The sequence below is a fragment of the Pollicipes pollicipes genome, unplaced genomic scaffold, assembly GCF_011947565.3.
Source record: "Pollicipes pollicipes isolate AB1234 unplaced genomic scaffold, Ppol_2.1 Scaffold_4002;HRSCAF=4701_pilon_pilon_pilon, whole genome shotgun sequence".
NCBI lineage: Eukaryota > Metazoa > Arthropoda > Thecostraca > Pollicipedomorpha > Pollicipedidae > Pollicipes > Pollicipes pollicipes.
In genome coordinates this window covers 15,289,584-15,313,326 of record NW_023596420.1, presented here as the reverse complement: position 1 = coordinate 15,313,326, position 23,743 = coordinate 15,289,584, and the positions used below count along the sequence as shown (strand labels likewise).

The 23,743-nt window shown below is 48.4% G+C and overlaps 1 protein-coding gene across 1 annotated transcript in view; it reads left to right on the top strand.

Annotated features, from left to right (window-relative positions):
* Positions 1 to 18,585, top strand: part of LOC119094140 (protein asteroid homolog 1) — a 36,044-nt gene extending 17,459 nt beyond the window's left edge. The window contains exons 3-9 of the mRNA XM_037217215.1: positions 8,429 to 8,681; positions 12,108 to 12,337; positions 12,890 to 13,115; positions 16,006 to 16,611; positions 16,756 to 16,933; positions 18,121 to 18,225; positions 18,425 to 18,585. Coding sequence (XP_037073110.1) covers positions 8,429 to 8,681; positions 12,108 to 12,337; positions 12,890 to 13,115; positions 16,006 to 16,611; positions 16,756 to 16,933; positions 18,121 to 18,225; positions 18,425 to 18,585 — 1,759 coding nt within the window. The remainder of the gene's footprint in view (positions 1 to 8,428; positions 8,682 to 12,107; positions 12,338 to 12,889; positions 13,116 to 16,005; positions 16,612 to 16,755; positions 16,934 to 18,120; positions 18,226 to 18,424) is intronic.
* The last annotated feature ends 5,158 nt before the right edge of the window (positions 18,586 to 23,743 follow it).

Genomic DNA, 23,743 nt, shown 5'->3' with positions numbered 1-23,743 from the left:
CGACTTAACAGATGACATGTGGTGGGAGCGCTCTTTACCAAGACTTTTACATGTCTCCTAGGATTTTTATTCTAGAGACTTGTGAGTTCTAGAGACCTGACGTCCGTAGGCATCTGGAGCTTTATATAATTCTGGAGATATTTACTGCTGAGAAGTATTACGTTGTAAGATCACAGTACGAGCCTCCTGCGATGAAATTTTGACTTAATGTTTAAAATGTACGTCGCTATCATTGTTCAATGCCAGCATAAAATCAGTGCACGTTGTAATGGGTAATGACACACTTATGACAACTAACGACAACTGCGCATTCGATACACGTCCATGAAGTTCACATAAAACACTACACACCTTTAAATGACATCATTATGATGTAAAACTCGCTCTATCTTCAATTTCAGTCTAACTGCCTGGTCAGACGGTGACACTTGTTGCACTTGACAGCGGACTGCATCGAGTGCATACCAATTGACACCGTGGAGTCAGCTTCGTGTCATATCAATGCAAAACGTCAACAAGTTATAGTTCCTTTTCCATCGTGATGAGGCCGCATGAAGCACATTAACATACAAATCGACGCACCAACGGTAATGAGACATAATGTCAAGCGTGTTTGCTTATGAGAATTACTACATTAAGTGGTTAATTGTAATAACTGGACACACTCCATTGTAGGCTTGCACCCTTGATCTCTTCAGTGCAGACTAATTGTCAGTGCACAGCCTGAACGGCAGGGCTGTGTCCGAGTACGTGCCCTCTTCTGATGACAGTCCGGGTGGGTTCTCACTCGGTGCGCGAACGGCCGGTGAGAAGTGCTGGCGCGACGCGGCTCGGCGGCCGGGCGTGGTGCGGGGCGGCACGGCGACCGGGCAGCGCGGCGCGGGACGGCGGCCGGGTGCGACAAGCATTGCACGACTTACTTTACATGAGAAGATCACTAACCCTTACCAAAGCTAGGCGGCTTATTACAGCGCCCCATCCTGTCGACGTTATATACCTTCGAGGCACGGGTCTCCGCCCAGTTAGCTCTCGTCGATCCCTGGCACCCCATGTACTAATCGATCTCGAGCGGCACAGCACCTCTCTAAAGAAGATGATGCAAACGCTTCCGTCTGTCGGGCATTAGAGCTGCATTGATCGAACTCAACGACTTCATACGTACTCCACGAAGGACACCATCCCTTCCTGTTCAAACAGTGGTCGCAGTGCCTACTATCGCAGCTGCTATTCCAGAGCGCTCCTTGTCGCCTCAACATGCGGCCGAGGTGCATCAAACCAATACTGCCTCAGGGTTTGAACAAGACAGTGCCTGCTCACCTTCCGCAGCACCACCATTAGGCCGCTTCACCTGATCGGGCGACTGGGTGCAGCCCGCCAGTCAGCCCTGCCCAGGATCCAGCCCGGACCCACGTGTTCATATCCAACCACCTGAGATCTCGCCACCGTACAGCACATCCGGCGAGCATATTATGAATCATGGTATCCGTGTCATTTTCCTGCAGACTCTTAAAATCGGGATTGTTTGACAGAAATTCTGGGCAGTGTTTTTTCTAATGATGCACCTCTTCTCCTGGGGGTTTCGCCACTTCGGAGTTCAACGCCCTAGGTGTCTGGTCGGGGTCTATAATCTTAACGTCTGATGGTGGTTCGAGGCGTAAGAGGGCATCGGGCAAGAACGTTTTGTTTGCCTGCAATGTACTGGACATCGCAACCATACTCGTCGAGAATGATGGCCCAGCGTTGGATTCTTGCTTTTTTCATTTCGCTGGTAAGAAGGTGTTTAATGGTTTGTGGTCCGTCCTGACAGTAAATATTGAGCCAAGAAGATAGTATCTCAACTTTTGAATGCCGTGAGCAATGGTGTTGCTTCTTTTTCGATGACAGGCTTTCGTTGTTGTGTAGCATTTGATTGTTGGGAGAGAGATACTGCACCACGTTTTGACCTTGTTTTGCGTCTTGCACAAAAGCAGCACCAGTGGCGTGGTTTTACGCATCAGTGTAAAGTTTATATGTCTTTGAGGTGTCTGAGTAAGCTGGCACAGGAGTTGGAATGAGGGCTTTGCAAAGATTTTCAAACGCTTTTTGACATGCTTTATTCGAATAAAAGGGGTTGTTTTTCTTCGTTAGTTCCATGGGAGGTTCTGCAATTTTCTCAAAATTTGGAATAAAGTGACGATAATACGAGCACATGCCAAGCAGCAAGCAAAAACCTTTCAAATCGCAGGGATGATTCAGGTCTCTAATGGCATCTGCTTCACCAGGATCTGGGTTGATCACACTTAGGCAACTTACATGACCTAAATATTTAATTTCCTGTTTCAGAAACTCGCGTGTTGACATTTTGAGGTTGAAGCCTGCACTGCGTAAATATTTAATAACTGTTTCGATGTGACTAAGATGTTCTTCGAATGTTTTTTAGAAGTTAGATCATCAAGTGCGCCACTGCAAATGTTGTACATGTTGCAAATGCACATGCAAATGCAAAGGCAAATGCACATGTTGTACCTGCCAAAACTTTGTTCATAAGATCAGAAAATAATCCTACGGCGTTGCGCAGACGAAACGGGAGGACAGAAAAGGAATACAAAACCTAGAAAACAAGTAAAAGCAGGTTTGCCAATAGAATCAGGATTCATAGCAGCTAGTCAATAGCCACTTTTTAGGTCCAAACATGTGAAATACCTTGATCCTCCAAGCGAGGCGAGGACGCCAGCAGTACGAAGGAGTAGGTGGCAGGTCTTTATGGCTACTTGGTTCAATTTTCTGTAATCTACACAGTTTTCCCTCACTACACACTGTACCACACGACCTTCACTACACTTCACTAGACGCTACACTTTTTTCCCCCTCCATATTCTTGTCAGATGTGACCAGCGGGCTTGACCACGGACTTTGACTCGGTGGAATTAGTCCAGCCTTTAGCAGTGCAGCGATGTGGTCTTGCGCCACCTGTCTCTGGCTGAACGTACGCCTATAACAATTTGCTTTATGAAAGGATGATCCTTTGTATCTATCCTCATCGTCATGATGTCTGTACAACCAGTATCCAAGTCGCTTTTTCAAATATGTCCTAATATCTATCCAGCAAAGTTTAAATCTACTGCTTTTGATAGCTAGGGATGCATGAAAATTCAGCCTTTGAAATTCGGAAGAAGGATCAACAGCGGCCTTTTGATGCTCTGAGCCCTTATCTATTCCTACGCTGCAAATTTCAGCTTCTTCGTACGTTTCAGCAATGCCTATCGTCGGGCTGCCAAAGTACGGTCTCTGGTTATACAATTTAAGCAGGACAGTGGAGCGCGTCCATTCCTATCTGGACACCCCGCATTATTGATCGGAAAAAGACCTGGCTGTTCACTAAGATACGGATCGTTACTCAGTGGCTCGATTAAACAGCTCTGCTCTTTAAGCTGTACACGGTTGATCAAAGCTGGCAGTTCTACGTAAGACTACGCAGGAGTTGTTGTTTTCTGAGGGGTCCGAACTAGAGATGTCACTGACTGACATGTCTGATGTTGAGGGCGTAGAACAATGACGTTATTGTGAGTGTTCAGTGTACTCTATCCGACATCTAACTTTGCACCAAAGCAGCTGAGCAAATCATTTCCAAAAATTGTGTTTTTTAAGACGTTCGGCAATTCTGAACTTGAATGTTTTATGAAACTTTGAGATCATTATGGGAAGAATCAGAAGTTAGCATCGTATATTCAAAAAAAGGATTGAACGGGAATATAGTCCTTTAGGCTCCAGGAATAGAAAACCGATTTAGTTTCCCTGACGGGTCGTAACACAGTTATATTTCTGGGCAGTAAATATATCCAGAATTATATAAATCTCCAGATGGCTTAAAACATCACGCCTCTAGAGCTTTCAAAAGGAAGTAGACCTTTCAAAAGTTTTCTAGATCTTTCAAACGAAAGTAGACCGTTCAAAAGTTTTCTAGACCTTTCAAAAAAGGGCGGAAAAGCACTAGAAGACACTTAAACCTCCTGGGAAACATCTCTCTCACCACGTGCCATCCGTTCCATCGGAGCCTGAACTATTCCTGGCATCCGAAGTACTATCCAATGCTACATTCAAAAAGTCGCCTGCAGCGTGTCACCACGTGCAATCTGCATCAGACAGTTTGCCCTACATTTTGATTGGTTTAGCCGTCCTTCGAACGATGGCGTACTCTCTTCTCAATGGTTAGCTATCTCATTGGTTGTGGTATGAGTTTTGGTGCAGATAAGCAACTAGAAAATAGAAGCTGTGTTTGACAAGATCCCGTCGACAAGTCGTCAGCCTTCAAGTTTTCCTCATAGATCATCTGGATCGTGAGCCAACCCATCCACAACCAATCCTTGAACGCTTGAGCTCGTATCAGACTCTGACAAACATGACTTCATCTGTACATACAGTTACTGAGGGAGAACTTCTTGCGCAAACCACGCAGGAAGCTGGACGTGAAATTAAGGTCCAGGGCTTACACAACACGTTAGAATGTCCAATAGAGAGAGTTCGTCAAATTTCATGATTGGCAAAGCATAGGAAATATTATGCGACATCTAACATCAAATATTAAATCGCTCAAGGTCGTGTAATGAGAGGAGATTTTTAGGAAATTTGGGATTCCCTGATCCGCAAGAATGTTACGAATCATGATGATATCCGTGTCATGTTCGTGCACGCTCTTAAAGTGGGGATTGTTTGACATAAATTCTCTAAATTTTTCCGGATCAAGCGCCTCCTCTCCCGGACATTCCTCTACGTCGGAGTCCAAAAACACTCTAGGTGTCTTCGGAATCTCTAATATCGATCTATCTATGTAAACAAAGGGTTATCCTCTTATAAACAATCGTTGTAATATCTAAGCCAAAAATACAAGTATGGCGTAAGCCTCTAACACAAATCATTATAGGCTCACGTTCAGTCAGAGACAGATGGTGCAAGACCACATCGCTGAACCGCTAAGGGCTGGAATAATCCGACCGAGTCGAAGTCCGTGGTCAAGCCAGTTGGTCATATTTGATAGGAAATGTAGAGAGAAAAGAAGTGTATTGCGTAGTGAAGTGAAGTGAAGTGTAGTGTAGTGTAGTGTAGTGTAGTGTGGTGTAGTGTGGTGTAGTACGCAGTGAAGGAAAATTGTGTAAATTACAGAAAATTGAACCAAGTAACCATGAAGAGCTGCTACCTACTTCTCTGCATCGATGGCATCCTTGCCTCGCTTGGAGGATCAAAGTATTTCACATGTTGGGCCTAAAAAGCGGTTATTGCCTACTTGCTATAAATCCTGATTCTGTTTACAAAACTGCTTTCACTTGTTTTCTAGGTTTTCACCACTTGCTTGCCCTCCCGTTTCGTCTGTGCACCGTCATAGGACTATTTTCTGATTTTATCAACAAAGTTTTGGCAGGTGTAACATAGATTTGCAACTGCGTACATTGATGGCATCATAATTTTTTCAAAAAAATCGAAGAACATCTTAGTCACATCAAAACGGTTTTTAAATACTTACGCAGTGTGGGCTGAAATTTCAATATGTGATGATGTGAATTTCTGAAACGGGAAATAAAATACTTCGGTCGTAAAAGTTGCGTAAGTGGGATCAAACCAGATCCTGGTGAAGGAGAAGAGACCTGAATTATCTCTTTGAGGTCGAAGGTGTTCGTTTATTGCTGGGTACGTCCTCGCATTATCGCTCATTCATTCCAAACTTTGCAAAAAATGTAAAACCTCTCACGAAACTATGAAAAGAATAACATTTTTTATATGAAGCGGGTCAAAAAGCGTTTGAAATCATTCCAGCTCCTGTGCTAGCTTACTCAGACACCTCAAGGGCATACAAAATTCACACCGATGCGTCGAGCCACGTCATTGGTGTTGCTGTTGTGCAAGACGCAAAACAAGGTCAAAAAGTGGTGCAGTATCTCTCCCAACAATCAAATGCTACACAACAACGATGGCCTGTCATCGAAAAAGAGGCATACACCACTGTTAACGGCATTCAAAAATTGAGATATTATCTTCTTGGCTCAATATTTACTGTCAGGACGGACCACAAACCCTTAAACACCTTGTTACCAGCGAAATAAGAAAAGAAAGAATCCAACGCTGGGCCATCACTCTCGACGAATATGGTTGCGATGTCCAGTACATTGCTGGCAAACAAAACGTTCTTGCTGACGCCTTCTCATGCCTCAAACCACCATCAGACGTTAAGATTATAGACCCCGACCAGACACCTAGGGTGTTGAACTCCGAAGTGGGGAAGCCCCCAGGAGAAGAGGTGCATCATTAGGAAAACATTTTCGAGAACTTCTGTCAAACAATCCCAACTTTGAGAGTCCGCAGGAAAATAACGCAGATATCATAATGATTCTTAATATTCTTGCGAATCAGGAGGATCCCAAATTTTCTGAAATATCCGTGAATTAAACGATCTTACATGATTTAGTATGCCGCATTACAGACTCTAAAAGGCGTGCCCCACTTCCTGGCATACAGCTAGTCATTCCCCGCAACCGCAGAAAAGGTGTGCCCCACTTCCTGGCTTACAGCTAGTCATTCCTCGCAGCCTCAAAAAAGGTGTGCCCCACCTCCTGGCTTACAGCTAGTCATTCCTCGCAGCCGCAAAAAAGGTGTGCCCCACTTCCCGGCGTACAGCTAGTCATTCCTCGCAGCCGCCAAAAAACCCACATTGAAGAAACGCATTCCGGACGTTTTAGTGGTCATCTAGGCACTTACAAAGCATATGATAAATTTCGCTCGCATCATTGCTGGTCTTGCATGTACCAATACGTAGTTCAGTATTTGAAAATCTGCATAGCCTGTGATATGCCAAAATTACGAAAAGAACGCCATCCTCTGCACAACATGCAGATTCGAAGTACCCATTCGAAATTATTGCAATAGACACATTTGGACCATTTCCGCAAAGCCATGATAGTAATCGGTGCTTCATTCACGGTATTGACATGTTTCCTGGTTGGCCTGAGTCATTTGCTACCGAATCAAAAAGTGCTAAGAGTTTGGCACAAATTCCTGTTAAGGATATTCCGCGTCACGCCTGCCCCGCGGCATTGTATGTCACAATTAGACTGATTTTTGTCATGCAGGAGTCGAACAAATTTCAACATTCTTCAATATTAGACACAGTTGCACTCCAGTCTACCATCCTCAAGCAAACGGCAAGTAAGAGCGATTTTACCATGTCCAAAGCGATCGGTTAGCAAAACTCATCAGCGCTTCACAAGAAGACTGGGACACCAAATTCCGGCAACTTTTGCGGCATCTAGGACAGCAAAAAACGATAGTGTAAGGTTAAGTCCGTTTTTCATCATGTATAATCGCGACCCAGTTCTCTCCGTGGACGCTCTCCTCTCCAAAGTGCTGATATCAAGGAGGTGAGTTTATCCCCACAATGCTGGAAATTCTCGCCGTTCTTATCACCAAGTTAAACGTAACCTGGCCTTAAGCCACGAGAAAAATTATTCGATCAAAAGGCAAAACCAGTAAAAGGTCAAGCTGGCGACACGACATATGTCAGGGATCCCTCGGTTGTTGTGAGCTTTTCATCAACACTTACCTGTCACTAGAAACCTTTACATCGCGTGTTAGAATCAATTAGCGATGTCACATTCCTAATAAAAAGGAATTGACAGACCAAACAAAGGAAATCACCGCACAAAACTTGCGCTTGGTTGATCTAGACACCCCATGGGAAAACGTGTCCAATGGGCCCGATCATGTCACTCAAAATTTCACAAGGATGCAGAGATGGTGCCTTCTCCTCGTGTTACCTCATGTTCCTCCGTTTCCCTCGCCAGGCGCCTCTCACTGTGCGTCCATGGCACAAGCTAAACTAGGGTGCACTCGACCTCGATCTTCTGCGGTCGGACTGGAGTCCAGTTTACCGGAATGAGGAAGTGGAGCTAAAGTGGCCGAAGTCATGCGCGTGTTGTGGACTGTGGTAGACGTGCATTGCCCTCTTAAACCACCGTCGTTCCACTGTCCATGGCTTGAGGACAGCCCTGACCTGCAACGGCCGATGCGGCAGCGCAGTGACGCGTACCGAATGTAGCACGATTTCGGAATAAAACCGACCTGTCGGCTCACCGACGCCTCAAGAACATCGTGAAAGGCTACGTTACGAGGTCGATGCGTGGCTATGCCGACAACACCATGCTGTTAGACTTCACTCATCTAGATCAACGATCTGTTTTGAAATCTGGACAGGAGGAAACCATCCAAGTGGTTCAGTCTTATGCCACGGCTGATTCCTTTACACTGAATCATACCAAAACGTTAATCAAAAATATTTTGTGACTAGTTGTAATTGATGAAAGCCACAAGCACTTCCGTTTGAGCATCTGTCGCTTTCTTGCTTATTGAGAGTTCGTACATATTACTTGAATGCGCGTCACCTTGTGTTCATTGCACTTTGCAGATGCGGCATCACCGCAATAGTGTTGATGGATGCTGGGTGCTACGCCGAAAAGTGGAACACCATCTTGGGAAGAGCCAAAGCGGAAACTGAGAAATGCGTGCTGGCTTCGGAGCGTTCTGTGCCAGTCTCCGAGAGTCCTGCGGCGGCCGCCAACACATCCGTGCGAGCCTCTGAAATCCCCCTGCGGGCCTTTGACCTCGAGCAGACGGACGCATGGTGCCATCCGGTACTTCTCAGATGCGTATTTGTTGAGGTGAGCGACATCAATCGGCTTGATCGAGCATTGAGCAAGTCGACTTCAGACCAGTGCCTCGAGCAAATTCATACCGAGGGGTGATTTGCGTATAAAAGCTGTTCGGAAAGAGATGTCCTCAGTTCGCTCTGTTGAGCTGTCGCGGATGTGATGACTATAACGAAACCGACGTGCATGCCCTGTCATTTCCCATAAGGTCTTAACTTATTATGATTTTTAGATCATGATACATTCAACTCTTAAGCTCGTATTCTCAAGCTGGACCACCCGCGCCCTTGCGCTTCATGTTTCAAATGTGGGCGTCCAGCACGCATAGTCGTGTGACACTTCTCGATATTGTGACTGGTGTCAGAGTTCATGAAAATGTGCGTGTGAACGCCTATTTAAACCAGGGGTGATTGCCCTCGGCTATTTCTTTGGCACTGAATGCGTTATGCAGGCTTTTTACTTACGGGTTTGAGTTCATATGAGCACAGCTGGCAGGATTGGCTTCAGCCCCACCAAACTCTGCACAGCTCCCCTATGTTTTGAATGGGAAGTCGTCTGCACCGATTCTTACCAGCCTACTAGTAAATGGGCGACAAACTGCCTGAGGCTACGCCACCCCGCCAGCATGCCAGTTTATATGTTTGATTAATATGATGCACTAATATGGGCTCCATTTAGGCACTTAGCCAGCAGTTTCGTCGACCGTGAAAATAAAACACACGGCGAAAGACCTCGAGAGCCAAGGCAGCTGAGAACATACCAGAATTCTTACAGTTGGCAGGCAACACTGGGGAATGACGTCCAACATGTGGGCGTTTTCGAGGTAATGTCCCGTATGGAAACCATGTGTACGCTCCGAGCTCTACCCCCAACCATCATGATACTCTCCACCATACTTAAGGCATACTCCAAGCCTAGTGCGACACATATTACCTAGTGGGTGCCTTTCGCTGCAACCCAGAATGTGTAAACACAGAGTAAAATTGGGTTTCTGTGCTGCCTGGAAAGGAAAAAAACAACATATCGCGTTCCGGGTTGTGCTCAGATTAAAGAGAAGGCGACTGCGCAGATGCTGGGCAGGGGGTGGCGGGGACGTTCCAGAAGAAGGATGCATTGGGGTCACGGAGAGACGAGATCATGGATCATGGCACTGTTTAAGAACACCAATTTCAGTTGTTCAATATTCTTCTCACGGCGAGGAAAAAACAAAACACAAAACAAAAACGATAATTTGCGGCTGGAGGCCGACTTTAGAAGACTGTCACGTGCTTTCACGAACCGAAGGTACCAGAAATTCCACAAGCGATCACAGGTTCCCCGTCGTGACCGGCGGAAGGGAGGGGGGGGGGGGGGGTGGGGGGGGGTCTGCGCAACCAGGTAAGTCCCTAAGCTGTCAGAGAGGGACCGCACCCTCAAGTCTCCTCAGTAACCAGAGGGGCCCTCATCGGCCAGCAGCGAGACAAGCACTGATAAGGAAAAACGGCATACGAGCCTACAAAGGTGAGCAACCAGAGGGGCCCCAAGCACACAGAAGGTCGAGAGATCAGTGCGGCCCGTGAACGAGTGTTGCCATTGGGGCTTTACGTCGCACGGGGCTTCTGAGCCTATATGTCGTAGAACATAACACAGTACAAGTAACAACATAACACTTATTACAACACGCGAAATCTCGTAGAGCACAATCCATTTGTCTTTGTTCTGTGAGGCCCTACCTTTCTTTGTTTGAAAATAACATTGGGTCTCGTCGCCCATTGATAAAAAACAAAATACCATAAGAATAAAAACTACCTGCGATAAAAACAGAGCAGAATAAATATGTTAAACGCATTTAGGGAAAGGGAATTGGGAGGCCCATGGCTCACTTCCCTCCCTTAAAATTGGTAAAACTTGACAGCCCTGGCATGGTGCCACAACCAGACACACTGCACTGTTTTCCGCTACCAGTGTGGTCCTCATTTAAGTCAGGCTACCGTCAAAGCGCTCACTTAATATAAATAGGGACTTCATTCCTGGTTGCATCAGAAAATATTTCACTTCAATGTTGGCAGATACACTGAGTGCTCACATAACATCACATAACAAATTTGCATCCATACACGTGATTGTGTAAATAAATTCTGCAGATGAGATATGAATGACGACTGCAAAATGAATGGCCTTCAGAGCTTTGCTTGTGCTGCTTTTTGTGCTAACAGCGGTGCTATCATTAGGAAGTAGCCAAAAATGCTCGCAGAGATAACCAAATGCAAATTCTTTTACTGAACTCCTTTGACAATAAGACCAAAATCCCACAAAATCGGCTCTTATTTGAATCAAGCGTCTTGGTTAAGGGGAGATGGCAATAGATCCTTAACTCTCCCTCCTCATTGCCTGCATTTCCTGCACCACCTAACTCGTCATTGCCTCCTTGGAGGAAGGAGAGCGTACATACCCTGATTCGAGGATTTATCTGACTGGTAACCATGCTCAGCCAGAACGAAATCAACCATGACATCAAATGGCCCTTCAGAAGAGTCCTTACCTCCTGTCATTCCCTTCCCTGCGGAGTGTCATCATACCCCAGTGTCGAACCCACGGCTCTCTTCAAAGCGGGAAGGCTCGGTGATTGCGGTGGCTACAGCCGGGAGTCGACAACCGTTTCGGTTGCTTTTCTGTGTCTTGAAAAGGCAGTCTGAATGATCACAGGTCAATTTCGACCTTGATTGGACCACCTCGTCGACTCTCCCCGAACCGTCGGTCAATAAAGACGACAAGGCCGAAAACCTAAACCTAGATAGGTATTCATCACCATGCAATGCGAATACCGCTTGCACAACCGCGGTGTGTTTGAAGTCACCGCCAACCTCACATAATTCAGCTGCATCGCAATGATTGAAAGATCCCTTTGCGGCCAGATAAACTGCCATATCTAAATTTTAGTATTCAGTATATAATTACCTAGTTTGGGACAATTAGAGTTGGCTGGTAAGAACAGAGAATCGGCCAACTTGCCGGGCCATACGAAATGCATTTATTGGTTGCCGACCTGTCGCCAAAGTGAGTGACTAACTAAAATCATAGGATATTTTGGTCGCCGGGTTGGGATTGAGCCTCAAAAAGATACCGAGGTGTTGTAGGGTGCGGTAAAGGGTCTTGACGTAAAGGCTTGCAAGCATTTGATGAAATGCATTACCGCTGAAGCCCCATGTAAGGTTGTGGAATGCGCACTGTAATGTTTTGTTGTGGCCGTCACCAAAACTTTCGGTCAAAAACATTTTTGGCAACAAGTGTCACGTGAAATAGGACATTTCTGTTACCACCCTTATCAACCAAGTCGGCAAGTTTTATCACCCATGGTCTCCATGCCCAGCATGCCTGGTCGCGTCGCTGCGAGGACTGCACGAGCCGTTCCTTGTCCCCGCCCGTCTGACCTGCGTGCATCTGACCTCGCCCATGCAGGTGCTGCGCAGACTGGGAGTGGCCGTGGTCCTGAGCTCCATGGAGACGGACGATGCGGCCGCGGAGCTAGCAGGCCGTCTGAACTGCCCCATCCTTAGCAATGATTCGGACTTCTTCCTGCTGGACGTGCCTTGTGTACGCATCACGCCAGAGCGCAGAGCAGAAATCTCACTTCGCTCGAGGGACAATATCGGCTACTCTATGAAGTTCTGTGTGTTCCGGTTACAGAGGTGAGCACTGATAACGCACCCGTCTATGTGAGTTACAGATATGGGCGCTGATATCTCATCTGCCTCTGTAAGTTACAAAGGTGAGCACTAAAATATCACTCGTCTTTGTGAGTCACAGAGATGAACGCTGGTATTTCACCAACCTCTGTGAGCTACAGAGGCGAGCGCTCATAGGTTCCCCGTCTCTGTGAGTTACAGAGGTGAGCGCTTGTATCTCACCCGTCTCTGTGAGTTACAGAGGTGAGCGCTTGCATCTCACCCGTCTCTGTGAGTTACAGAGGTGAGCGCCGGCTGCTCACCCGCCTGTGTAACTTACATGTGCCGGTACCAACCCGCCGAATGAGAAGGTCCGTCGCCACGTTGAGGGGGAGAATTCCATTTTGAGACGCTTTCCGCCGAACGCCTAGCTGAAATAAGGCCATGGGACCCACACAACTCACTTTGGCACATGAGCGCGTGCCTGCCAATTTGGCGTCTTGCGTGTCTTCCTACCAAATTTTCGGCCAAGCACATGAGCCGGACAATTGGAGATGGCTGCCTGTGACACTGCAGGCTTCTGGAGCACTGCGGTGTGGACTCGGCCATGCTCGGTCTCGTGGCCACGCTACCGGGTAACGACTACTTTCCGGGCGAGCTCTTCCACCCGTTCTTCGAGTGGCTGACGGAGTCGCAGGCCGGGCACACAGAGAGACGGTGGTGCACCCCGCAGCAGGAGCGACTCGACACCATGCTGGACTGGCTGGCCGGCCAGACATCGCTCCAGGCAGCACTGGACAAGGTATATATCCGATGGAGATGTGCTCCTTCTTGCAAGTGCATTGTTTTACGTTAGATTGACAAGTATTATTGTTAATAAGTTTGTTCACATAGGCGCATTATACATTTTCATGTCTCTTGCGTCATATTACGGGTTTGGAGACAAGCGAAAGCGCGCATATCACTATTCAAACACCATGCTATTTTTTGTTTGCTAATGCGGTTGCTGCATTTTTTTGCCGCATTTCCGTATGACTTCGTGACGTCATCGCGTAACGTCGACGAACCGCCCTCCGACCCATTTCTCAAGCTGTGATGATAGCCCCGTGGACTGTTCGGCTGTGAGCCGGCGGGCGGGCGATCCGAGTGGGCGATCTCGGCGCGCGCCTGGTGGTTGGCGGCGCGCTGTGTGTACCGGTCGCTGTGTTCGCCGTGCGCGTGGATGTACAGGCGTGCGTGTACATGCGTGAATTTTGTTTTCCAACATTCGTAATTTAAACGGGTTCACTTTCAGTCGCATCGCGAGTTTGTGCAACGCAACGTCGCGCTGTAAATCGCGGGACAAATTGCAAGATACCAAGGTTTTAATGACTGGCTGCTGTAATTCATTGCCTCCGACCGATTATGCCATCTCGCACCAAGTCGCGCTAGCGTTTTTGACGGGTTTTTGCGTGTACCGTTATATCTCGGCGCGCAAAGCACCTAGAGACAATCACATTTGAAGCGACCACATTTTCAGTGTGCATCGCGACTTTAGGCTGTTGCGCATTCGGCGAGTTCGGTGGGGGGGGGGGGGGGGAACTCAAGGATTAGGGGAAGTGGGATGAAAGGTAGGACGAAGGAGAGGAGAAAGGAAAAGAGGTGGCGTAGGTGACAAGGCAACTCCCAGGCGCCAAATTTTTATATGTTCCAGTCCACAAAGTCATCTGCATCACCTTGGTTTTGCTGTTTGAAATCGTGTGTATGACTGGCAGGTATCGGACCCTGACGCGGCCGGGGATTTCAACTGAGTTCTCCGGCACAGGCTACTAACTGAATTCGAGTTTGTTTGTTGTTCGCGGGCAGGTACGGGGGCGGGCTTTGCAGTTGCCGACGGCAGCAGGCAGTGATACTGCGCCGGCAACAGAGACACTCGGCCGCAGGGCGAGTCTGCGGCGACGCAATCCTGTGCAAACGAGACGATCCTGGCAGTCTCGCCCTTTGACAATTGCAATGAACGCTCTTCCCGTTGCAGGAAGCATACACGACCACACATCAACCCTGCACGCGATTCATTTACAGGATAGGCATTTAGTCATAGCTCCAACGCAGTTGGAACTAAAGTCGACTTGGCATTATGGCATGACTTTGATGTAGACTGATCTTAGTGACCGGACATAATGTTTACATTACGTTTAAACTGTTATGTAGAAGGTATGCTGCCATCCTATCGACATGGTGGCACAGTATCAGTAGCTTTATTTCTCAAAGAACAAAAAGGAAAATGAAGAGATGAATGTGATGCTTCGGCTATATGCGTTCATCGAAAAGAGTATCGGTAGCGAATTCAAAGTCGCGTTGAGTTATATGCATTCAAAGCCGATTCGACTCGACTTTTAAGTTGTTTTTTTTTTCTCATAAACAGCTAGCCACAGCATTTACAGACCACCAACGTGCAGGGTATTAAACAAGGAGCAGTCGCCATTAATTTCTGCGATACAATGCACATCTCACTGACAATCAAAATGCGCGAAAAAATACGTGCATGTGCAAATGAATTCAAGTTAACAGGCATCCGGCATAACACATCATTTACCTCCATAAGCGATTTCAAGTAAACAGGCATCTCGCATCACACATCACTTTTACATGGAAGCGATTTCAGTTAAACAGACATCGTGTATCAAGCGTCAGTGCAACACTGATACATGAAAGCGATTTCAACCCAGCATGAATAACGCATCAGGACACTAGTCACATTCACATAATTTCTCATGATGAGTCCTTTACATCAAATTCTGGTCGCCAGCTTCGTATAAAAACAGATTTACCGTTTTTTTCTGTCTGGATGGTCCCGTGCTTTGGAAGATAACTTTCAGCTCAAAAAGGGTTAAAGGGTTCGTACTTACCTGGATTTTAACCTCAGCGTGTTCTGTCAAAAAGATGGTCGCCGAAAGGGTTCGTTTTGATTATCTGTTTCGCTTTTAGCATCTCGCAGGTGTTCATTACAACTGAAACGAGTAGGGCGCATGGACTTCCAACACAGACTATGTACGCCATGTTTTTAGCACAATTTACACTTAAATCCGTAAACCACATTTCTTCGCGTGCAAACCCCCTAAAACCCAGACATGCATATATGTCACCAATCGCACCCCGGGCACTTAGGCTTCGATATAAGATATGTAACTAGAAAGTTATTTAGCTCCTTGTTCTTTTAAGCTATGCGTACGCGCAGTTTTAATTTTCTAAAGATATGTTGAATTTTCGAGGGCAAGTGTTCGTCTATGTCAGGTAGTGTTAAGCCAATTTATTCATCCCATTCACGTTTTACAATGGACCATACAGAAAGGGGGTCCGCATTTTGATACACTAGTGACGGTAGAAAAGAGGAACAACCGCACAACGTTAGAAACGTAGCTGTGATCAAGCCCACCAACTCTGGTATAATTCTGCACTGCAAATCTGCGCATCCGACTTCCACTAAGCACAACATGATACAAAACACGCTCCATATGGCTCTAAGCAACTTATCCAGCGGTGAAAAAGACGGAAGGAGCACAAAAAATATGGACATAGCTGTTGGGCAATGGACATTCTCTACGACATTTAGGTTGAATGTTAGAAGAGGTCAAAACATGTAGAGCACGTAGGGGATGTGTGGTAGGAAGCGGGAACACGCCGAGCATACCAGAATTTGCTTCGGTTTGCAGGTGCTGGAAACACTGCCTGAGGAGAAGCGTGAACACGTAGCGGACTACGTGACTACGTTCAACAAAAGCTCTAGGGATGAGCAGAACCTCCAGTTTCTGCAGGACGGCGCCCAGGCTCTTTACGACCGGCTGAAGCGCTCCTCCGAGCCGGGCGTGGATAATGGCGTGTCCCAGTCAGCCGCCTCGCCAGACCAGACGCCTTGGTCGCCCCCCGGCATGCGCCTGGCGCTAGGACGTGTTGACCCTCTGTTCTGCGCCGGAAACAGCGTAGCCGGCGTACCCTGTATACTGAAGCCGATGGTGGAAGACCCGAGCCTGCCGGCCACGGCGATGGCGGCCGTACCGCTGCTGGTGCGGCGGGCGGCACTGCTCGGGGCGCCGCCGGGGCCGCTGCTCTTATACGCTCGCCACAGCCGCAAGCTGCGCTGCAGCACGGCCACCGTCGACTGGCGGGCGCCGCTGCTGGAGCGTGCGCTGCTCGGTGACCGCGCCTCCCGGCAGCGCGTGGCCCTGGCGACACTGGGACTGCGGCCGACGGCGCTGGACGCCGTGCCGCCGCTTTTGCAGCTGTTGGCCGCCTCGCTGGTCAACTGGCGCCGCGCCACGGCCAGCCGCAGCCGCCGCGATCATGTGCGCGCCGTGCTGCTCAGCTGCCTGGCGCTGGCGCCGGCCGAGACGCCGGCCGCGGAGCTGGGGCTGGCGTCGGAGCAGGCGGCCGCCTGTCGGCAGCGCCTGGCCAGGCACCGCCAGCCGCGGCCCGCAAGGTTCCACCTAGCCGCCACGCACCTGCACTACGAGCTGCAGTACGTGCACCTGATGGCAATTAGCATCAACGCGCTGCTGAACAAGCCGCTGCCGACGCTTGAGGTCGCCTGCACACTGAATGGCCCGTTGGCCATGAATCTGGGCTTCGGGCCGCCGGACGAAGGTGAGTGCTCGCCTCTTGACTGTCACTTCCCTCGCTTGGTGATAACAATGTTTTCTGCAGTGCAAATCGATGCAAAAATGGTTTGGATTCACATATTATCATTTTGAAAATTGAAGAAAAAGGCTGGCGTGATGTCCTCCCCCAAAGTGTATCACAACAACTGTGAAGTGCGACAGTTTAGAGCGGTTTGTTAATCTCGTCTCTCCAAACGTAGATCGTCAATTAGTTTTGCCGACTAGATGACCGAGTGCCGCGTTCGAAAAGTTTTGTCGGTTCGTAAAATTCAAAAGGAAAGGCGTATAGTACTGGCTGGGCCGCACTCTCCGCGGCTCGCTGGCTTTGAGGCGCCACTGGGACTCTCCCAACCACCAAGGTGTTATGTGTCTATGGTGTCCTGGTCCTCTTCGACTTAACACTGCCTCTGGGCTATTTTCATAGTGGAAAGAAACAAGCAGGACTCTCGCAAGGATTTCTCACACGAAGTTCAGAATATGGGGTGTGCTTAAAATCTTCGAAAGTCATTTTTGTCCTGTGTGATGATCGTGGTCCAAGCATTTGCAATCCCCGCTACTTAACTCTGCAGTCCGGAATCCAATCATCAGCGGGAAGTAGTACTCGCACACGCTCATTCCCCTCTGGCCTGGACAAATCGGTTAAAATCCTGGACGGTTAAGGCGATGGCATGGCAGAATGGACCTGTAGCTTGGTAGCAGCGTTATACTTGTTGGCAACGAACACTAAGTGTGCGAATGGGAGATTTTATACTAAGCTGACCGAGGAATTGGAACCTTTAAGCTGGCGGTTCATGTGAACAATTTGGCTGTCGTCATCGAGGCCTTTCAGCGTACTCAGCTGCCGAGGTTGTGTGGCATTGCCTGTCTTGTACCATAGCAGGATGGGCAGTTACCGCGTGGACCCGAACTCCGTACCCCTTGTTTACGCTACCGATACTCCTCAACATTTTTCATCCATCGACATACCAAGCGTCGAATGTCAAGCTTCCATGAAGATCAGAATAACCACGCATCTCCTCTTTTCTCCATTCTCAGAGTATGCTGTGGCCACGTGATTTTCGTAAACATGATATCGATGCAACAATGATGTTGCTAGTGATGGCTATGTTGGTGAAGGTGATGAGGGTGGTAGCGGCACCCTGTAATGAAGGTGATTGTGTTTGCGGACTTCAGGTGTGGACCATGGCTGGCCCGCCGATCTGATCGAGGACACCGAAGTGAACCACCTGCTGGACACTGTGACGGCCGTCATCGAGTCGGAGGTCGCCAAAGAGACCGGTGCGGCGAGTCGCCCTGCAGGTAAGTGCGGCGCGCTGCGACCATGCTGTCATCTGCAATAGCGGCTTTCAGACCACCCCCAGAGACGTGACTTCGCGACGTCACCACGCGTTTTCACATTCCCTGGTGGCATCGCCTCGCCATGAACCGCACTGGCGGCGCCCGTCCTCACGTGCTGACGCGCCTCACGCCCTGACAGGGTACGCGCCGTCCCGGACCGCCGGAGCGGATGACCAGGGGAGACAGTGCACGCAGTCGGGGATGGAAACCGCCGATGCTCAGGCTGGCGCGGCCTCAGAAGACTGCTGCCGTCCTGTGGCGGAGAGCCAGGTGTTGGAGGTTTGTCCACAACCACAGTGACATGAATATAGTGATGTTCGCCATACGCTCGGTTTACAGTTCCTTTCGCCTATAGCGAGCGCCTCAACTTATGTGTATCGAAACGACTGAGGCTTGTATTGACATCGCCCCCGTGACGTATGCCGCAAACCGAAGACAAATGCGATGTTAATGATCTCGCACAGCCTGCTGACACCGAGCCAGCCCGTGCTGAGACAGGGTCAGGGGGTCGTCGCGACGGCGACCGTCGGCAGAGGCGGCCTGCACGTGGCCGACGCGCCATGGAGGCTGCTCCGTCCGGAAACTGCAGCTGATCTGCACCCGGACCTCCGTACCGTCCGGAGGGTGACCGCCGTCCTCAACAAAGTTCCGCTCAACGGCCGATATGCCGCCACCAAGAGAAGACTGCGAGAGATGCTGGGGAAGGTGCAGGTGGAGACGGAGCTGGGCCTCTACACGCTGGTGGCTGCCGTGCATGACAGGGCCGTGTCAGACGCACGCAGCGCCAGGATATGCGCCCTGACGTGCATCATCCTGGCCAACCTGCAGGTACATTGGCATTGATTTTGTACGCCATGGACGTGGGAACTGGGGCTCCGTCAATGCCATGGCACCTTCCTTCTCCGAGAATGCTGGGCATTAACCTAAGGGCGGCATATGGAAATAATCACTTTTAAATTCGTATTTGCACCCTGCTTTTTCTAAGACGCTCCCACGCCCATGTTGCACGTCTCCGTGTTAAGCGTCGTTTTGAAATATGCAAAACTTGGCAATTTTTTTCGCTTTCACTTAGCGTGAAATAACATTTACAAAATAAAACGTCTCAGTTTTACCACTTGAAATATGTTGAGGCATTGAGACATCCCCAGGTTCGTCGTAAAATCGACCTCTTGTGTTGAATTCCCCTACACCCCACATTTTGTGAAGCACACCAAATGGTTCCTGGCATGTGTCCTGAAATCATATCATATCATCTGTTCATGAGACGTTACCATAGTTGGCGCAAGTACAACTGCTGGCAGAGGATTGATTGCTGTGGTAACCAATGGAGTGGAGATAAGCCTCCACGACAAAACTAGCATCCCGCATGCCGTCACGGGTTGGGCGGGAACATAAACATCGAGGTTCATGTGGGGGTTGTCACCAACGGGCCAGCGGCCACTAGATCAACGTTTTGATAAACGTGTCAGTTGAGATCGTTTTCGTCGAAGGTAGCTTTCAGACCGTCATAACTGAGTCTTAATGATGAATATTTTGCAGATAATTGCTTTGCACCTGTCCTCGGGAATGAGGCGATGCAGGCCGCAAGTCTAGCAGACCTGTTAATGTGCATTGCCTTAGCTAAGCTTCGGCCGACTCATGCCGCAGAGACTCCGCAGCAAATGTAAAACAGCCCTACGCCTGTCTCCCACAAAATACGAATGGTCCGATCAGTCCCCATCACCCTCGCTCTGATTCACTGTTTTTCATAACATGGACTAATGGAGGTTGACATCACCACCCAGCGTTTCTAAATTAATAAAGATGAACGTGGTAAAAAGAAAAACAAACACCAATGGCATGACCTCCACAAGATTTCGCGATTGGTACCAGCTTTCATGTTGTTAGTTGAATAACTGACCCAATTATGGCAAGTCGGTCCCCTTCTCAGCTTTACATCATGCCTACAAAGACCTTGCCTTGTGGGAACACCAAACTTGAACAGACACGTTCCTTGTTTAATTGTTAGTATAGTGGTGTTTATTTGTATGTGTTCTGATTACACACTTATGATATCATGTATGCAATAGATAGCGCTAGTGTTGTTGGTGGGCTTCGTGGGCTCATGGTTTTCCTAAATACTTACATCCTGCCTCTCGAAGGGTTCTGCGTGCTGGAAAGTAAACTATGCTTGCATAGCTCAAAATATCTTAACATCTTGCATGCGAATACCATTCTTTTCTTTGGTTGGTCACCAAAACATATTTTGGGCACAATGATCTGCTTTTCTAGTCTAAACGCCAAATGATGTTCTGTCAATGTATTCGTCACCTACACTTGTGAACCTGATAAGTTTGATGTTGAAGTTGAAATTTGACTGTTTTCTTGGCATGATTGACGCTTTTTTCCCTCCGACATTGGCTAAATATTAAACGTGTGACATCGACGTGTGATATTTCGAACACACCATCAACATTAGGCGAGCATCTTGGTGAAAGAATAACTCGCCCCGCAAAGCGACAATTCTGTTCATGTATAAGATGCAGGCCATGTGAAGAAAAATTGCAATCTCAAGTAAACTAATAATTTCAGCGCGTATGTTGCGATGTACCGAATGTAAGCAGCATGTACAATAGAGCTACTACACATGCATGCAACACGGTACCAGATAAAAATATAGTGACGGCATAAAAGAGGCGGAGGCAGCAGCAGTGATACCGAAAGAGTCGTAGCAGTGGACGAGCAACGCATCATATCGTCGGCATCAAACCGCATCGGAGCCTTTGCGTCCAGGCCCGCTGATAGTAGTACGATGTGGTCAGGAAAGCGGGACCTACCGTCGTCGCAGCCAAACCACGCGTCCCAGAAACGCGCTGACGAGCTCCAGGACGCATGCCCGGACTTCGAGCATGAACAGCCCCCCCCCCCCCCCTCCCCCCTCCATCCAACCTGCGGAACAGCGAGAAGCTGGGTTGGTTGGCACGAAACTGCCACTGCTGATCAGATGGGTACACCTTAACTAATCAGTGGCAGCTCTTCTTTTAAAGCACTTGATGAATGAATGCCCTAGATGATGAGGACAATGCCCAGATGGTGACACGCGTAATGCACGCCCCAGACAACACAGAAAACTTGGGCACAATTGCACAAAGGGCCGAAACGATATACTCAAAACACCTTAAGGAGTGGGAAGGAGCCTGGACGGTATTCCTCACCTCATCAATCCTCTTGTCAAGGGAGGCTTAATTAGTTTCAGAGCACATGAAATGGAAAGCGTGCATAAGCCCTAGCCATGCATCCGCCTGGATAGCCAGCTTCCGGTTCAGCGCCTAAGCGGTCCCAGGGGACCGACACCGTCTGTGGTAGTGCTTCATTCTGCGTTGTTCACGTCGGGCTCGCGCGTAGGATCCCTCGCGGGATGAAGTAATGGAAACTTCAAATCGCTTCCAGCACCCTTTTGCAATAAATCGCCTCGAACAAACCCGAGCTTTCAACACGCGATCGGATGGGGGTTAAATTGACCCCCGAAGTTTTTCCAAAATGGTTTCCGAACGGCACGGCGCAGTTGCAACAAACTTCGCAAGGCGGTAGACAACTGAACAGCGTATCGTTTGATACCGAAAAATTTAGATGTTCCTTGTAAGGTCGCTGATCTACGGCAAGTCAAAGTCAGACCATGGATTCTGTGAAGTCATTTCTAGGGAATCGGTTAACCTGATGCAACAACGGAGTGTTAGACGAGACCACACATATCTGAGCTACTTTCTGAGGCAGCACAACAATTGAGTGAACAGGTTCCATTGATCTAAGGCGAGTTTTGAAGGTCAGACCAAAGTCAAAGCTAGCCTGTCTTAGTACGGTAGGGGCTGCTGTGTCGTATAGTTTCTGGTGCTCAATTTGCATTGTTTTATAATAGAAACCGCATTATGCATCTTTCATACACTTTTCAAAGGTCAGAATAAGCCGCTGACCTAAAATGACCCAGGTCAACGTTTTGCTTTTAGGAACACACTGCCTAGCGTTATCTTTGTCGATTATTCAAAAGCAAGGCTGAAAGCAGTCTTGTATGATTTTGGTCACTATGATCTTTAAAAGATAAAAACGCACTGACATTAAATGATCATGTGACGTTTCGCTTAGAACAGGTATCTAGGTTCTGTTGGCACTTTGAACACCAACCTGGAGATTGACCTTGTGTGATCTTGCTTGACCCCGAGTTTTTGACCTGGGTACCTCAAACTTTGACCTGAGTGAGTTCAGGTACAGGCCAACAAACTGTTAATTTTGTGTCTCTAGCTTTCTTAGGTCCTAAGATCTCAGGGGGATGTCAAACTGACCCCCCACCCGAGCGAAGGGTGTCCAGTCGGCCGCCCGGGCGCGTGTTAAAATCTTGAGCATGCACGTTATGCAGGAAGGCACGAAAACATGCCGTGCTGGGCGCCTTGTCTCGATTTCATTGATAAGTAATAACGCGGCAGTGACCGCTGTATTCTCGCTTCACGGTGCACCGCGACACGAGTCCGCGCAGGAGATCTTGAGCCATGTGAATCAGCTAGAAATAGCACTTTTACGCCTTAAACTGTATTCCGCGAACTTATGGCGTGCTAAAAGGTTGTGGAGACCTGTGCCCGTGACCATGACAACGGCAACAACAACAATGAACTTTGTAGAGGTAGCAACTTTACCACTTCTGGAATGTTTGCCACTTGTGTTTTTTATATCACTGCTGCGGACGTTTGGAATACCTTTTTTTGTACCACAGGTGTCTGCAGGCTTCTGCGCAGCTTGGGTGACATGAATTTTCCCTACTGCCCGGATCCTTTCCACCCTACGTGACCGCGCGGGCTACGGCGGCAGACCTGGCGTTATTAACCGGTTTCCAGTAGAAACGAATTTGTGGCAAAAGTTTTCAGTTTTGGCGTATCTCTTTTAAAACTATTATTAAAAGGTTGTCTTTGCCATTGGTGACCATCAACATCAAGAGCAGCGTCTGCTCGGCGTTCTATAGATACCTTCATTGTGCTTATATATTACCTTGATTTTTCACCCTTTTCTATCATTTCGTTCACTCCTTCACTAAATTTATAACAGGCCTGTGAATTTTGCTCTCTGACCTTGCACGTTGCTGGCCTGTACCTGTTGGGCATAATTCACAACAATACATACAGCACACTCATGACTTGGGATGTCCTTCTTCTGGTATTCCGTGGTTCGGTCGGCCTGTTTGTCGTGCGGTGATGCGTCTCTGACATGCCTACTGGTTCGCTGGCAGGTAGCCGTCGAGTTGAGACCGGCAGAAAGATCACCTTGTGAGATGCTGCCTGACGTCGTCCTACGTTTGTCAAGGAAGACAGAGAGATGCAGCGCAGCCGACGACTTATGGAGCTTCAGGAAGAAGAGAACATCACCATCCGGAGACAGAATTCACGATCTCAGAGTCGAGAAGGGCGAGGCTCACCGCCGCGCCATGAACAACATT